The sequence below is a fragment of the Poecilia mexicana genome, unplaced genomic scaffold (genome assembly GCF_051168715.1).
Source record: "Poecilia mexicana isolate PSO_F unplaced genomic scaffold, ASM5116871v1 scaffold_22, whole genome shotgun sequence".
NCBI lineage: Eukaryota > Metazoa > Chordata > Actinopteri > Cyprinodontiformes > Poeciliidae > Poecilia > Poecilia mexicana.
Window position 1 is genome coordinate 18,018,981 of NW_028263391.1, and position 17,361 is coordinate 18,036,341.

Here is a 17,361-nt window from a genome sequence, read left to right on the forward strand (position 1 = left end):
ATTTACTTAAAACAAGTTGCTTTATCTTACTGAAAAGTCACATGTAAGTTAGTTTTGTTTTATTTCAAGAACATATTTGCACTAGAAATTAGACCAAAAATACTTGCGGTTTTGCAATGTAAACCCGACTAAGGCTCATTTAATATCTCTCGATACATGCAGAACTGAATAAAATCCGACTCTGCTTATGTCAGAGTCACCACACCTCCATTTTAAAAAGGCACCTTCCACCACGACCACAAAGCTTCCTCGGGACACAACGGTCCTCCTCACTAGAAATGCTTATGTTGTTGCTGATGTGATTGAATCCACTGCACGCCGACAGTGAGAGGTCATTTTCTGCCTCGCTGCAGCATCAGGATGTACTGTAGACACTGAGAGACATGCGGAGAATAAAGGAGGAGAGGATAGCAGCAGGATGAGGCAGCAGAGAGGTCACTTTGAGAAATCTGGATGCAGGCACATGGCAAACAGCGTCTCTGGATCTCTTTCTCGCTCTAATCCTCTCTCTGATCCACCGACGCCTGGCCCAGTCATTTGAAGAGGGCCGCAACCCATGATCGCCGGGCCCTAATCTGAGTCCTCGGCCCGTCCGCAGTCCATCTCAGACGGCACCGGCTGGCTGCCAGGAGAGGAGTGGTAGGCTTAGCCTTCTCCAGAGAGACAGCTAGAGGTTGTCTCTACATGGATGGGCACTTCGCAGCTCAGCGGGGGCAGGAGGAAGGGGCAACATAGCAGCTGCTCTGGGCATATGGGCAGAATTCATTAAGTCTGGCAAAACACGCCAATTGTGGAGGCGGTTTATACAAAAAAAAAAAAAAAAAGAAAAAAAGAAAAAGGAAAAACGATGCATTTGTCTGACAGAGAAGCATAGAAGCACTGAGTCCAGATACCGGGACCCACAGAAGCATTCTGAGAGCACAAATGTCCCGCGTGATAGCTTCATCCTCAGGTATCAGAGTTGATGAAGTTGATTCAAGGCCCACCAAATGAAAAAAAATCTGGATCTGTTTGTGATGGGCAGAGATTGAGCTGTTAGATGCGTACACTGCGTGTCCTTGAGGACTTTCCTGAGCCTCGCCGAATGTCAAGAGACGGATCTCTGCCTCAGAAATAAACCTAATCACAATCTGTAAATGTTACAGCTGTTTCCCTAATAGACCTGGCTGCACTTTGGAGGCCAGCATCTATATTCACACACATGAACCAAAGGCAAAACTGAATGCTGATTTAGCACAGCTTGTTGAGGTATGCATCATTCCACATATTCTTTTGATCAAACTGTTGTGTTGGTTTTATAAAATCGCTTTAACTTCTTGAGATTCTTCCTTCTGTTTTTACTTTGTTTCTGAAGGACTTGCTCATCGCTGGGTCTAACTGGTCTAAGTTAACGATGAGGTTTGTATGTGTTTTATTTTTCTCAATACAAAAAGGAAAAAAGAAAGAAATAGGGTTTCTTATTTTTATTAGCAACCGTAAGCTTACAATGAAAAGCAACAAAACATGATTTTTATTTTTAGTCCACACGTCATGAAAAAAGACTAATTTTCTCATCACTTTATAAAGTTGCAGCCGGCTTGATTCAGACTTCCATCCATGCCTTTTAATTCAGTAAAAGTATAATGTATGCTAATCCGCCAGGTGTCAATAGGAACTCTGCTCCATGCATTTGAGATAATAGTGAAGAAGGGGTTGCTCCTATCGAAGAGCTGCAAGATAAAGTCAATGGCAGAGTCAATAACAATAAGGTTGTAGGCTTTAATGAGGAATGTTAATTTGAACACAATCAACTGGATTTCAGCTTAGCTGATTATCAACCTTGGACTTGTATGTAGATCCTGATAATGCTGCCAGTACAGAGAGGACATTTTTATCTGAAACCACTTCTTTCAAATGATGGCCTTTGGGCTGTTCAACTCAAAATAAATATAAAAACAAGAGACTCAACAGATCAAATGACAGAAATTGGCCACAGAAACAGAGAACTTTTGAAAAAGTTCTGAGACATCAAGAGATACTGCACATAAAGTTATGAAAATAAATTCTTACTAAAAACTAGAGATAAATGAAGTCACTGTCCCTCGTCTTCCGACTCCTGACTCTCTCCTTGATCCTGTTCCATCCTGAGCTCTGAGGACACCTCTGCAAACAGATGATCCCAGTTCCAGATCACATACTCCTGCCGAGCGAAAGTCGACGAGAACAGAGGGGGGAAGAAGTTTCAGAGAGCCGGACAAGCCAAGAAAGAGAGCAGAGGGAATGGGGGGGAGCAAAGTATGGAGAAAGGGGAAAGGAGAGCGCAGGGTATTAATGTACACATCATAAATCTTGATTACCTGGGAGACAAGAGTGGCAACCTCCCCAGGTGCTCTACAAACAGCTGGACAGGCCTTCAGGGGGAGCTCACAGGCTATATTTACTAAAATCTCACTCACCTCTTTGAACTCTTGCTCTGGTGCTAAAACCTTGGAGAGCAACTTCAAGTCGATCTCTCCATCCTGAAGAGAGATTGCAGTAAAACCCCCTTAGCTTGCACAACTGGGGTGATACAACACTGAGAAGACCACCTTGAAGAGAAGGGTAAACGGGGTAAAGATACATAAAAATAAACGTCCTTGACTTACTAAGGTTTGGAACGTAGAGAAATGTTTCAGATCATTGTCCAGATCACGGTAGGTCATCACTCGAGTCACCTGAATCCTGAGAAAGCCACAGAGGAAAATAAAATTTTTAACATACTTTATGCAAAAATAGCAAAGACAGATTTTAAAGGGGACTTATGATGCAAAATTTGTATTTTGCACATTTTTGTACTTGCAATAGGATCTCAACTACTAAAAACATCCCAAGTGCCTAAAAAAAAAAAAAAAAAAAACACTCAGCAATTTTTTGGCAAAATGTGGTGTCTGGAAAATGAGCCGTTTCAAAAACCTCCCCATTGTTAAGTCACACTAGACGGGAACGACACCATTACTTAGCAACTCCAGCAGAGCTGTAGTATATTTGGCCAGCTGGTTTTACCACTGTATGCACTGTACAATGGCTGCTGGAAAAGTGTTTGTTGTTGACTTATCATTAAGAAACACCTTGCTGCATTCTTGCTGGTTGTGCAGGAGGATATATTAGTGCTTTTCAAAGTTGTATAATTGTATCTTTATGTAGCCATTTTCACGTCAGCCTGCTCAACTACAGCTGACCAGGCTGACCAGGGGAGCCTGGTCAGCAGTAGTTTATTTAGATTTAAAATTATAAAAGGCCCTAAATCAGCTCATTCTGAAAGAAGCTCAAGATAGGCAAAACTGACCAGACTAAAATCGCATCATCTAAGAATGATTTTTGTGCAAAAAAGGTGTAAGGAACATGTTTTGTATAGCCCTTTGATGTATCCTAACCTTTTCAAGGAAGCACAAAAGGTCACCTTTAAGGTTTTTATGTCACACTCAGAAGTCTGAAAAGTGTCTTTAGATAAGTTTAAAGTTTGTGGACAATCAGACTCCACATCTTCAAGCAGTGACCACAGAGAGCAGGAGACACTTGCCAAGTGTTAAACGCCTCAAATTGAAACCCAGCTGCTTATCTGCGGGTTGGAATTAAGTAGGGGGGCTCTCAAAGTGGCCGGGGCCTAGCAGTGCATGCCAGTCCTACTTACTGCACATTACACGCTACATTGCCCCTGCAATGAGTTCAATGTGGATATTATCTTGCACAGAGTGCAAGCCCCAGCCTAATAACCTCCACCACTGTCACAGCCCTGCTACATAGTCGACACATGTCGATGTGTCTCTCTCTCTACCCTTTAAATCAGAGTCTGGGTGGAGAGAACAGGGATGCATAAATCTCATCAAACTATTATTCCCTTATTTCAGCAACGTAAAAGTCGGCCCGCCGCAATAAGGTGAACAGAGGACAGGTAACTTCAAAGAGACCAGATCCAGTGTCCTGCTCATAGTCAGAGATTGACTCGCTTTTCCAGAGGAAGTAGGTTGCAAAAAAAAGTCATCTGACCGTTCAAAGTCTCACTGTTTTTAGAAAATTATTTGGTTTCCTCAACAATTTTTTTTTATCATAACAGATTCAGCAGTGTGCAAAGGGATGCTTTATTTTGGTTTGATTTTTATACACCTGGACAAACTTAGATCAAGTTAAAATATCTGTGTTGATTAGTACAGACACATTTAAACCTCGTAACAAACAGTGACACCTTCACTGCACCAAAATCAAGAACCTGGGGTCTCGAGGTTTAAAAAGGAAGCTGGAAAATTTTTCATTTGTATGTCTGAATGAGTGTGCTCATGTGTTAGTAACTCTGAGCTCAATGGGAAAAAAACTAAAACTGTAATCAAGAAAATCAAACATAAAGTTTATCGCTCATATATATATATACCAATTTAAAAAATACCTTTATTTCTCTGAAAGTCAGAACTTTGCCTTTTATATAATGTAATACTATTGATTTGAATTTTTTTCAAACATACAGACTGTTTAGGGCTGAAAACACCATTAAAAAAACTATGTTACAAATCATCTTCGGTTCATTTTACAGAGAATATGTAAAATATATTTAGCAACATCTGGTGGCCAGGTTTGGACCCTGGATAGAGATAAATACTGTATAGTCCCAACATATTTACCCTGTACTGGAAATTACTACTTGTATTAAAGAGGTACCTCTCATCAGTACTTGTATTAAAAATGATGCATCTGACGTTAAAGATTAAAATAACTTTTGCACCTTGGTGGAGAAGCAACCTGCATTGTCAGATCTTCTTCCTGCACCTCCTCTAGGTCTGGTATCACTGGAATATCTGAAAGCACAAACAGAGAGGTGCTAACTTTCAAAAAAATAAAATAACAAGTCTGTGATTAACCAGCAAAAATAAAAGTAGTGATCTAAAGACAGCATTTCCCCTGTGTATGCCTGTCAGAGGTGTGTGTTTGTGAGATTTCTTGCATCTTTTTTGCCGCCTGCACCCTCGTAAGAGCTGCCCTGTCATCGCCATGCGGCCATGAATATTCAAAAGGCAAGACGGCAGCTCATCCCGCTGTGATTAGGGGCGCTGGGCAGGGGCTCCCCACAAAGCACCCCCCGCTACCTTAGCATTTGGGCCCTGTCAGCGCCGCCCACCCCCAGGACCTGCGGTGGCCGGCGGGCCGACCTCCATGTCCACTCTGCCACTCTGACTGGGGCCGCGTCCAGCCATGTGCAGAAGTATTTGCTTGTGGGCCCATCTGTGTGGGGTCGGAAGTCACAGCGAGGCCTGGCAGGGGCCGCAGTGCCAGGAGCCGCCAGCCCGCTGGTCGAACAGTGGGATCCCGCTTTAATTGGCTGAACGCAACAGGACAGAGGATGGCTTCACTCCCAAGAAGGACAGGGCAAACTTCCCCAGCTTTGCTCCAACTGACAAGTGAAGGCACCAAAATAATCACAGATAAAGAATGGAGAGAGAATGGGAAGAAATATAGGAATTTGATTGTGACAAATAAAGAGAAAAACTGTCAGTGCCGAACTTTAAGCAGGAAGACCCTTATAGTGACTCTTTGCTGAAGCATCTTTTGATCGATTCAGGATTCAGTTTTTTTTGGTAATTTGCAGAAGTTCACCTCTCTGTTGACTGTGTCAACGTCTCTTACCCACTGTTCTCTTTACAGATTTTCTGTCTGATTTACTTCTGAACATTTCAAAACGTGAATTTCCTTCAACCAAAGCCGTCCTATTGTTGTCTTTGATGCTTGAACTTAGAATGACGATGTAAAATAAGATACATCTTAATATTAATCTAGCAGACACCTGAAGGCTTTGTAGTTTTCTGGCAGATCACCGATCAAGCCAAACCAATCAGTGCACTCTTAGTCATAATGTTTTGATTGGGAGTTTTACTGTGGTAAAACAAAATATGTTTCATTGGGCAGGTGCCTCAGATAACTGGAACCCTCAGATAGAAGAAGCATGTGGACAAGACCACTAAAGACCATAAAAATGCAAACATGTCCCTTCATCCAAATCAGATGAACCCAAATTTTCCAAACCCAGTGAAACTATCTAGCACATATATAGTGGTGTATTTACAGGGATTTGGGAAAAAATAGACATCTGGATGCAAGAAAGAGAAGAACCAAGTGCCAGAAAAGAGAAACAGAGCTGGACTGCATGAAGAGGCTTGTCAGTAATCTCTAACCACAGTGCTGTATCCTGAGGGGAAAGTCGATACAGGAGCTAAATAGAGGTGAGGAGATGGAAGTCTGAATCTGATGTGAGGAAATATCTTGGCATCTATGTCACCATTTCTTCAAAATAACCCCTGAAAACAAACTTGGCTAGAAAAAAAAAGAAAAATCATTGATCTTTGGTGGAGTAAAAGGAAAATGTTTCATTCCCAGCAAAATTCCCAGGTGAATGAGGAATTCTGACAACAACTAATTCAAGTTTTACTGGAAATCAAGGCCCCCTCCTTCAGCTGATAACTTACTTCCTCTTCTTTTTTTTTAATTAAACCAAATTAAAAATGCCACACTCGTTTAGCCGCTGACAAGATTCATCTGTGTTTCTGATATCCAAATAAATGCAGGCACGGCTATTTCATATTCATGAGGCCCGGTGACACTTTGTCCTCTCATTTACAAAGCACAGCGTTCAGCAGAATCCGTCCCCCCTGGACTCCCAATCAAATTTAATGGTCTTAGTGCAATGACATCAAAAAGCTTCGTCGTCCGGCTCTGCAAACAGCTTCGTGGGTGTAGATCTGTGCACACGCTCCCTTTCAGACTTCCACTGGTAATGCACCATTAACACACGCCATGAAGAGTTCAGTGTGAATAATAGAGGCATATGCTGTCTATATGCAAAGTCTGTTATTGAGAGGAAAAAAAGGGGAAACAACTGTTTTAAATTGGTTTTAAATTCAACGTATGACGGGAGGTCAAGCAGCCGGTGTTTTCTACCAACTCCAACAGGAGGATAACTACACCTTACTGCGCTCAGCTGGACGTGAGTCAGGGTGGCTTTTGTCTGCCTTATTAGTCAGCCGCATGCTGTCTCCTCGCTGAAGCATGTAAATATCAAAAAGCGGATAATAGGTGCAGCTGCAGCTCATGCATGCCAGTCAGCGGCTTTAGACAGGAGGACGTCTAACCCAGTAGCCGACACAGGGGTCCCGTCACATGATCGCCAAGGCACAGCTCCTTTTGAAAGCGTCATAGAGCAAAATTCAACACATCAGAGAGTGAGAGCGAGACACGAAACAGAAGAGTGTGTTTGCGATACTGGAGCTATTTTAAGTGACCAGCTGGAAGCGGTGGGGGCAGCTGGGAGCAGTTGACTGGCCAAGCCTTCTCTCTGTGGGTCTCTCTCTGCGCTTGTAGCCAGTGGACATAAGGGATAAGGGTGTGGGACATAATCAAGATTGCAGGGGCTATCTCAGTAACCCTCAGCACTGTAATTTCCAAGGCCCCTGCCTCCAGCTTTGTATTAAGAGGTCTCCCTCCACACAGTAATAATCTTTCCAGCGGCTTTAACTGCAAGAGAAACAAACCTTTATATTCAACGTTCAACTGGCCATTTGAACCTGTATTGACAATATTAGAGGTACAGCATTAGAAAGCACTTAGATTCTAATGGCTGGATTATTCTGAAATGCATTTAGATAATTTAATCAACCTTTATACTTTTTAATGAGCACCAGAAAATAAAATGCTGTGTAACAAAACAGAACAATTTACATTTATACTATTTATATGTTGTTATATTGACTTGTGTTGTTTCTTTTTGATAATTTGAAGTGTGTCTGTTTGCCTGTTTTTAACATCTGCATAATACTGTGTTATACATGTTTTGAAGAAAAATATTTCGAAAACATCTAAGTAGTTGACAAATACAGACTGGTTGATTTTTATTATCATAAATAAAACTGTAACAAAATATTTGAATTAACTCAATACAGTTGAAAATCCCCCATTTTCAACTGTATTGAGTATATATTTTATATGCACATGCAATAAATTTATAATTTTAATATCTAAAAATGTACAGAAAATGTTAATTTGTGAAAATTAAGATGAAATAAAAGTAATTTGTAGGAATAAATATTTGGATTACACACACATACTTCTTTATCAGTTTATGAAGTGAGCAGTGCATGCTAACCTGTTTTTACTGAGGCTAGTTGACCTTACATGTAAAGCTGCTTTGCACAGCAAAAACAGAATGATCTTTTGCAGCCTTTCTTCAAAATGTTGCCCTCTCAGTCTTAACTTGTTTGTAGAGAGCACAAAGGTCACAGACAAAAAGTGATACCAAAACATTTGTATTCAGCTGCAAGGGTCTGGTACTCTGTGTGGATGTGTGTTTGTGTTCAACTGTGGTTGCGTAGTCTCAGTCCAGCTTTTGAGCAGCTTGATTGGTGCAGCTCTGGTGAAAATTCACATAACTTTCTTGATAATATGTGAATGCTTTTTATTAAGAATTTATAAAAATGTTACAGAGACAAGCTTTGATGCATAAACAGGGCTAACATGTTCTTCCTCAGGCTCTAGTTGGATTCAAAACTGCTTCAATCAAACAAACTGTAGCACAAATTTTCTTGTATGTGTTAAAGTCCTTTTACAATTCGGAAATCAGAATTAATCAAAAACCAAATGAGCAGATGAAGTTTCTGGGAAATCAGAAATAAGCATCCGTCAGGAAAAATCCCCACCCTACCATAGGGAGTTCTATTAACAGAACCTAATTTAAGCTGCAAATATTTTTCTTTATATGTCTAAAACAATTAACAGGGATGCTAAGCAGTCACAAACTTCATTTATACTTCAGGCTGGCTCTGGTTGTTGCTGTTGCAATAATACTATTATTTAGACAGCTCAACAAGACTTCTAATTACAATGGCTTAAAAGAGAGTTTAATATCTGTCAAAGGTTATGGCTATTAATTACTCTGACCAGCGTGAACTGAAAACTTGTTATATTTGTTCACTCAAAACAGACTCTTACTATACGAGTTCCAGCAGCAGCCAGGAAGAAATATGGCAGGAACGTCAGAGAAAAGTGATGATCTGACTTGCTGCTTATCTGCTCTACTTTCAGAGGACAAATGTGCAGGAGAGACACTGGAGCGCTCCTCTTTGCCAGTGAGGAGACGCAAAGAATGCGGACGGCAAGGGTGCTCTTACCTCCTCCATCATCTGATCCCTGGGGGGTTTGTGGTCGCAGGCGATGGCTGTGGAATCAGGAAGTAAGATGAACATTAATTATTTAATACGCTCAAAACCAAGCCTGATGGTGAGAACATCACAGGGGGACAGCAAGTTGGTTCTTAGTATTGTTGATGTGACTGTTTTTTTGCTCTTTCTCCACTGTAGGTGGAGCACATCAGTTCTTGATTTCTGTACATTCAACACAACAAATTCTTGAAGAAACTAAAAAAAACAAAAAAAAAAAACATCTGGAAGCAATGTCCAAGTAAGCATTGCTGGGACAAGAGTGACAAAGCCACACCGTAAGAGATATTCTTCAGGGAAACACCATCAGTTTCACATGAAGTTTTGTTTCACTGCAGCCAACAAGGCACCAAGCACCAGCTGGGATGATGAGTAAAAGACGGATGGCTGTGAACTCCACTCTATTCTAAGACACAGAATGGTTGTGAAACTGGAACTACAGGAAGACAGCAATAAATGTTACAGCACATCCATCATCCTGCTTTTATAATCACTTAGAGAGATTGTTTTTTTGTTTTTTTTTGGAGAACGAGCATTACTTGCAACATTCAGAATGTGCACCATGATATGGAAGATACGCAAAAGTATTTAACGTCAACGTTTTTCACAACAATACACTTTACTAAAACAACCATCAAATTTAATAAGGAACTTCAAGAGTCTGAGTTAACTTACTCCTCCAGGTCCTCAGCAGCTCGTCTCCTTGAAGACCTGTGAATGACCAGAGAGCACGGTTTTTATTCACACAGAACAAGAACTTTAATCTGTGGGTATTTGAGACATACTTGGAAGAAGATGAAAGTATGTAACTGAAGTGGAACCTGCTTATGTGACTGAGGTGATTGTGGTTCAGTGTGTAGAACGGCTTCCTCGTGTCAAACGCTGATGTTCCCTGGGTAAAGTTGAAATCTGTGTTTCATTGTATGTGTGTGTTCTTGTGAGTAATACCGGGCGAATAAGGCTCCAGTGTAAAGAGTTCGAGTCATCACTCAGTCTAACCAGGAAAGCGTTACATAAATTCAACCCTTTATCATTTGTTCTTTATAGGGATGATTCGATCAAATATTTCTGGACATGAATTGGATCTATTTGTCTTGAAAAGACTTGTGAAGTTGTGAACCGGCATCACATTGACAAATTTAATTGAATTCAAAATGAATTCTCTTTATCTGCATGTAATATTGTGACCAGATGAAGTCTTCTCTAAATTTGCTTCCACTGCTTTCTAAGTCTTTAAGACTGTAATTTTGTACGTCATGTAACTTTTCTTTAAACTAAAAATATAATTGAGGGTTTCTGCAAGTTTCATTTAAGGACATATAAGACTGCTTGAAATTGTTTTAAAGATCCTCATAATTTAAGTTTGGGACTTAACTGATTCACAAAAAAGAACATAATAGCTTCCTAATTTTTACTAATAACATAGGAAGAATTATTTTATTTAACTAAAGAAAAGTACAAAAAGTCAATTTCAAGAACAGAAATCTTCAAGTGTTTGCAGGAAAGGTTGACTGGAATTTTGTCACAGCATAAAATCATCCCGGAGATTCTTCACCAAAACGATGCCATTTTACAAAACAAGAAAATAAATAAATAAAAATTAAAACAATGGAACAGGTGAAGAATAAACTAATGTACAAATTTAATTGATTAAATGTAATTAATTTAATTAGATTAAATTACATGAATTTCATCTTAATTTTATTGTCCCCAGTGGGAAAATTAATTCGCAAACAGAACATGTTATAGTTTTGACAATCAGCTCAATTTGAAACAAAACTCAATTTTGCCACTATTTCTAACATACACTTTTCTATAAGACAACCAGTAATCACTGCAGCCTCATATGAAGCTATAAAATCTTGTTTTTGGAATTTTTAAGAGGTTAAAAAAAAAACCTCTCTTTTTCATTTTGTCAGTTTTCCTGGGTGGGTGCTGCCGCTTGCTGATCATTTGATTTCCTTTTTATCTTCTCTGACATCTCTGGCAATCACAATGCCAGTATAAGCATTTGGAACAACAGAAGAAAGTAGTTTTTAATTAAGAAACGTGTGCATTAGCTCTAGTCCACATTTTGATTTATCACCTTAAGAAAATCTCTTCTAGTGTCTCAGGATTTTAAAGAGATTTACCTTATTTCAAATAGACAAAAAATATTTTTAAAAATGTGATTTTTTTATTTTATTTTAGATAAACAGAATAATTAGACAAAAAAAAAAAAAATCTCAACGATAAAGTAAAGGATTAGAAACCTGATGATCAATACAGCCTTGTGATTTTATTCACTCCTGCCTTTTCCATCTTTTGGACACGGACTGACAAAACGCCAACAACAATAAACGGACAAAAGTCCAACCAGGCAAAGCGGAGATGAGCTGATACCTGGCTGCCCTTGGACTGTGTCCTGTCTGGAGGGGGGGCAGGAGGGTGGCGACACTTAAGACACATTACAGGCCGCTTGATTAAGACTCATGTAAGGCAAAGCGATAGACATGGTAAAACTGTCTGGAAAAAGTTGTTAGGGATAAAATATATTGTGACAACCTGGTTTCAAAGGTTCATCAATAAACTGACAGATCATTTAGTGTCAATTAGAAGTGATAGATCGACAAATCCCGGGATTTCTGCGCTGGGATTAGTGGGAGGAGGGCAGTGGTGATTGAGCATGAGGGGTGACATTGAAAGGAAAAGTCCTTGCCGGTTCCAGGGGGGACCATTACTTACTTTGTTTCAGAAAGGATCAATGCACATGCAAGCCCCTTTTACACCTCCTGTATTTGAATCACTTTGAGACCAAGAATCAAGAGGGGTTACGCAAAAGTGGAGCTGTATACGCTGACCTTCGACGTGTGAAAGGAAAGACCTATTGAGCTTGCCTTTTTTTTTTCCTACTTGCACTAATGATGCAGTAAACTATGCAAATAAACAAAAGTGACTGCCTGCTCACTTCAACCCCGCGTTCTTTAATCTCCACTGAGACTAAAGCAAAGGAGCGCAGTAGCAGGTGAAAGGACAGACCGTTCACTTATGAGCAGCGTTAACAGTTGCAGATCAAACCTTCCAGCAAACACCAACCATCTGTTTCAAACATTTTTATGAATTCTCTATGTTGTGCTCTCTGTGTAAAGAGCAGAGTACAGTGGGAAGGGGTGATGAAGTGGCTTGAACCCCTGTGATGAAGTGGCTAGCTGACTAACAGTGCCCTCCTGTGGCTGATGCATTAACCATGTCAATTACCGCCTTGCTCACAGATGAAGACGAATGGAGAGTTGCCCGCTCAGACAGGCTCCCTCTAACCTTGTTGATTCACAGCCTGAGAGCCAAATATACACTGATAAATAAGCTCATTCAGCAGCATGAGAGTTCATTAATAACACATAACACAAGCGTGCGGGCTCCGCTTCAGCGTTGCCACTGCAGAGCGGGGGGAAAGGGTGACGATACATACTTGGCAGAACCAGATCCAGAGCTTTCCTCTGCCCAGCCACCCTGCCGCCGCGCCGGTTTAGAAGGGGGGCCCTGCAGAAAGAAAACACCAATAGCCAAAAAGATTTAATGGATTTCTATTTACACAGCAATACGTGTCGGTACGAGTTTAAAGAAGCAACGTTATGTGCTTAAGCTTTGTAAAAAAAACAAAAAAAAAAACAATTAGAGACACACAGAACCACATGTGAGTTTATAAAGTTGTACAGTGCTGTCCAAAAAACCTTAAACCTCTTAAACTTTTCCACACCTTAGAAAATGGTTTTCAAGGTCTTGGAAAAAAAACAAATTAAGAAAGGTGACATTAGCCCTTTGAATCTGCGACCAGGTCCCTTCAGAACAAATTCCAAATGTGTGTAATTTACCTGTAGTTTACATCCAGCTGTTCTGTGAAGGTCACAGAGATTTGCTAGAGAAAATTAGTAGACAAACAGCCACATAAAATCTTAGCAGACAGATTAGGAAAATGTGGAAAAGTTTAAAGCAGGTTTAGGTTATAAAACAACACCTCGAGGTTTGAAGCACAGAGCAACCCATCATCTGAAAACAGGAAGAGTATGTTAAACCAAAAAACGACCTGGGTTTTACATTATTTAGCTGAGAATGTTGAAGACTTGTAGCTCAGAAAGGCTGAAACACATGCATGCCACACTTTTCAGATAGATTTTTGCTTGTAAAAAAAAAACAACCTTTTAGCACTTCACAAATATGCACCATATCGTGTTAGTTTAGTACATAAAATCTTAATAAAACACAACGAAGTGTGTGGCTTATAAAGTGATAAACGTAAAGAAATGTAAATATCGTGGCACCGACCATTTCAACCAAAGTTACTTTCTTATCATCCTCTGAAATGCTTAAAAAAAACCTCCTACTCATATAAGAACACATCAGTGTTTGCAGGAAAGATTCGCCTCTATAAGTTAAGTTGTTGTCATGCTGTATTGTACATATGAAGCACAGTATGGGAACTACATCTAGCCCAAAAATGGACTCAGACAGGGGGGGGAAAAAGCAGCTCTCTTTGTTTGTTTGAGTAATAAACCGCGAACACATCATGATCGTTAAATTTAGACCCTGAGAACAAGTCGTGAATGAGTGAATTCCTTTAAAGCATACATGGGTGGGCACCAGAAAAATGAGTTAGAAGAAATCACATTTCTCATTGCTATATTGGGTCTGCAGAGGACAAAGTGTTTTTGGCAAATTTGCTTCTTTTATGATGGAAGAGGAAATAATCATTTAAAGCTGGTTCCTTTTGCAAAGCCATTTATAAATCTGAATGTCGCCATTAACCAGGGCAGAGGGAGGGGGAACCCACTCTATTCTACTGTATATTACCATTAAACCAGGGAGCCGAGGCTAAACGAGCTCCCTTAACTTTGTGTAATTAGTAACTGTCTCTTTAAAAGGAACAGATATTATTAAAAGGCATTCTAGCCTGCAGAATGTCTTCCAAGTGATGAGAAATCCCTTTGTTGTTTGTTATTTTGATGCAATGAGTCATTTTCACGAGGGACTACATAATAAGATCACATTTCCTTGCGAGGGATAAATTCTTCTGGCATTTTCGCTCAACAAAAATGAAGAGGCTATAAGTGTCCTGAGAAACAAAACAAATCTGTGACTTCAATTCCTCAAGACCAAATATGAACCTCACAGTTGTAGTGAAGCGCTGAGGCCTGTGAGGACAATTACCTCAGCCTTTGGGGCTTCTAATTTAGGATTCTCTGGAGGTCTCTGGGTCAAGGAGCTTGTGGTGCACAAACCTTCAAAGCACAAAAAAAGCATCCGATTCGTTGCTGCAAGTGATGCCAGGAATGTAACCAATCAGAGGACAGGGTTGATAAACAAACCCTGCAAGGAAAAAAAAAGAAAGAAAAGCTACAACCGTACAGAAAAATTTGATGTATGTGCACAGCAGGTCATAGAGGGCGCGAGAGTATCGGCTCATACATTAGGGAAGTTGGCCTAATTTGGGAGACTAGCCTAAAGCAAGAACATTGCTGTGGGTTTTTTTTCACTTAGGGAATGTTGGCGGGTTTGCAGTTTGCCAGAGCAGGAGATGTGTGGCTCATTCCAAAAATGCCAGTGATAGCAGAGGGGATTTTTAATCATCTTTCAAGAGCCATATTTCATATCCTTTGTTTTATGCAGTCCTCTTTATTCTGACACCTCTGAATACAATTCAGACTAGCCCTTCTGGAGCAGTTAGAGGAAAGCTAGTTACTAGAGGAACTTATTAGAACCAGGTAGTCAATTTAGCCATTATATGGAAGAGGTGTTTTACCAGATGAAACCAGAACTAAACTTTTTAGCCTATGTCCAAATTCCAAATTCCTATGTATAGCAGAAAATTAACACTAAAGATCACAATGAGGACACCAGAGCCAGTGTGTAGCATGGTGAGACTGAGGTTTAGGTTCATCTTCTAGCAGTAGAATTACCTTAATCGTTATGGATTTTGCTAAGAGGAATCGGTGAAATACTCAGTAGATGTATAAAGCTGAGAGTGATATATCTAGAAAAGAACCTGGAGATGTAAGTGCATAAAATGTGGCTTTATAAAGGTACTTACTTACTTCATTTTATGATTTAAAACTTGTTGGAAGAAATAAAATATTAAGCAAACTGTATCTCATAAAATGCATAAATATGCACGGCATAAAAACTCCTGCAGTTTACTGACTGCATGTGTCGTTATCTAAGAAGCAGCACCTATGTTGCAGGTAGAAGGTAAACAAAGATGAAGCAAACAAGTGAAGAAAAAAGTTAACTAGTTGGACCATCTGCAGCAGAAGCCATGCAAATTAACACCACCCACCTCTTCATCATCATCCTGCAATTCATGCATGTGACAAAATCAAAGTGCAAATTATGAACTTGTAATTTAAAGAGAAATATTAACATTCATGTAGATATCTAAAGATCACTCACATCTCCTATTGAAGCAGAGGTGGATGATTTCCTTGCCGGCCGAGAATCTTCAAATGACTGATCAGCTGGTAAACGAGCTCTTCGGCCAGATTTGGCAGTCTGGGAAATGTAAGTTATATCTTTTTAAATGTAGGATGTTTAATCTATTTCAAAGCCAGTTGAAAATATTAAGCATTATATTTAGGCAATAACATAATAAACCAATAGCTTAATGCAGTACAAAACACAGAACTTGCACAGAACCATAAAATGAACGCAAACAATTTTGAAAAGCTGATGTAAAACCCTAGAAAACAAGTGTTGATGTTAAAAAAAAATTAGATGAACATGACACAAATAATGAAGAGAGGAAAAAAGACTTTACAAATGGAAGATTCTGATGTGTTTGCTATGTGAAAGGCAGTCAAAGTATGTGAGAAATAGAACAATTTAGAACAGTTCCATAGAAATTCATCTTTAAAATGTCAAAACATTCTAGAGTTTTGGGTTTTTATCTGGTCTGTGATATCAATTAAGATCTAAAATATACAAAAAGTTAGGGAACATGACTAAAAAGTCTGATTAAATGAGTTGATCAAGTGAAAACTCTCGAGAATTCATAGAAGCTTGCCAAAATAGTAAGATCCTAAAACAATGATAGAAGCAGCCATTAAATTACGAACTATGTTCTGGATTAGATCCCTCTTCTGGCAGATTGTACCTGAACAGGTATATCTTTTTTATGCATGGATTTTTGTGCTCCGGTTCCCACTTCCTGTTTAAGTAAAAAAATTAAGTTGACAATGCATTTACTGCGGATATTTTTTCAGAGGTCAGTTTTTAATTAGCTAAAATATTAACCACCTTCAAACCACTTAAAGGCATATGGAGACGAGAATACACGGAAAAGCCAAGCTACAGCGTTAAGAAAAAGCAGGAATGGCTAACGGTAGTGGGACGATGTATAACAAACTTGTCTGAAGTCTTTGTTCAAAACAGTTGGAAGCTAAGCTGTCTTCAAACGAAGCTAGCTATCTGTTCTACTGAAAAACACCATAGGGCTAGCTAAAACGCTAGCCGTAACCCCTCACTGAAACCTTAAAAAATGTCATATCTTCGAACAGCGCTAAAAAAGTAGAGAACTTGTGCTAGTTTTATCTTAAGAGCTGCTTAAGATCCGAACAGTACGCTTACATTCTTTGTCACTCCACCATCTTCGAGCTGAAAGTTGTCATCCATCTCTCTCCTCATAGCTACAGCTCTTCTGTTTTCGCTTCTTCCGCAAGCATAGGCGTTACGTAGCAACGGTCACCATCGTAACGCTAATCTCGTTCAGCCAGATGTAGGAAATTAACACGAGTAATTATATTTTTTTTACTTTGTTTCTTGTGTGAGAATTTATTTAGACAAACACTTCATGACTTCTGCTAATAGTTAAAATAAAAAAACGTTGTTTTTCTTCCCCGTCTCAAATTAGACATGCAGTTTCTCAGTCTGTCCGCCAGATGTCAGCGTCGCCCACGTTTTTGGTGTATAGATCAAGTAAATGGTAGCACTATGCAGCGTGTTCCCTTTTCCTGCACCAATCTAAAACACACCCTGGATGTTGCCACTGTTTTCCAATAAATAACTTTAATATATTAAGTTACACATGTTCTGATATTAACCTAGCAGAAGCATACACCAAAAATAAAATTCGTTCTTTATCATGTTAAAATATCCTTGAAAACAAAAACACAAACTTCCTTAA

At 39.5% G+C, this 17,361-nt stretch overlaps 1 protein-coding gene across 3 annotated transcripts; it reads right to left on the bottom strand.

Annotated features, from left to right (window-relative positions):
• Positions 1-1,448: 1,448 nt before the first annotated feature.
• On the bottom strand, positions 1,449-16,933 carry ift43 (intraflagellar transport 43 homolog (Chlamydomonas)). 3 transcript variants are annotated; one of them, XR_015761963.1, is made up of 10 exons: positions 16,806-16,930; positions 15,633-15,731; positions 12,658-12,728; positions 9,885-9,920; positions 9,162-9,208; positions 4,733-4,805; positions 2,625-2,700; positions 2,436-2,498; positions 1,819-2,179; positions 1,449-1,709 (listed from the first exon to the last, which is right to left on the bottom strand). XR_015761963.1 is itself a non-coding variant. In XM_088002666.1 (10 exons), exons 1-9 carry the CDS (start codon positions 16,860-16,862, stop codon positions 2,072-2,074), a joined length of 630 nt encoding a protein of 209 aa, XP_087858792.1. In that variant the 5' UTR covers positions 16,863-16,933; the 3' UTR covers positions 1,449-1,709; positions 2,050-2,071. The 3 variants fall into 3 exon arrangements, 2 of the variants coding, with proteins under 2 accessions (XP_087858792.1, XP_014852078.1); XM_088002666.1 differs by having other exon boundaries at positions 2,050-2,179; positions 16,806-16,933; XM_014996592.2 differs by having other exon boundaries at positions 1,449-2,179.
• Between the last annotated feature and the right edge of the window lie 428 nt (positions 16,934-17,361).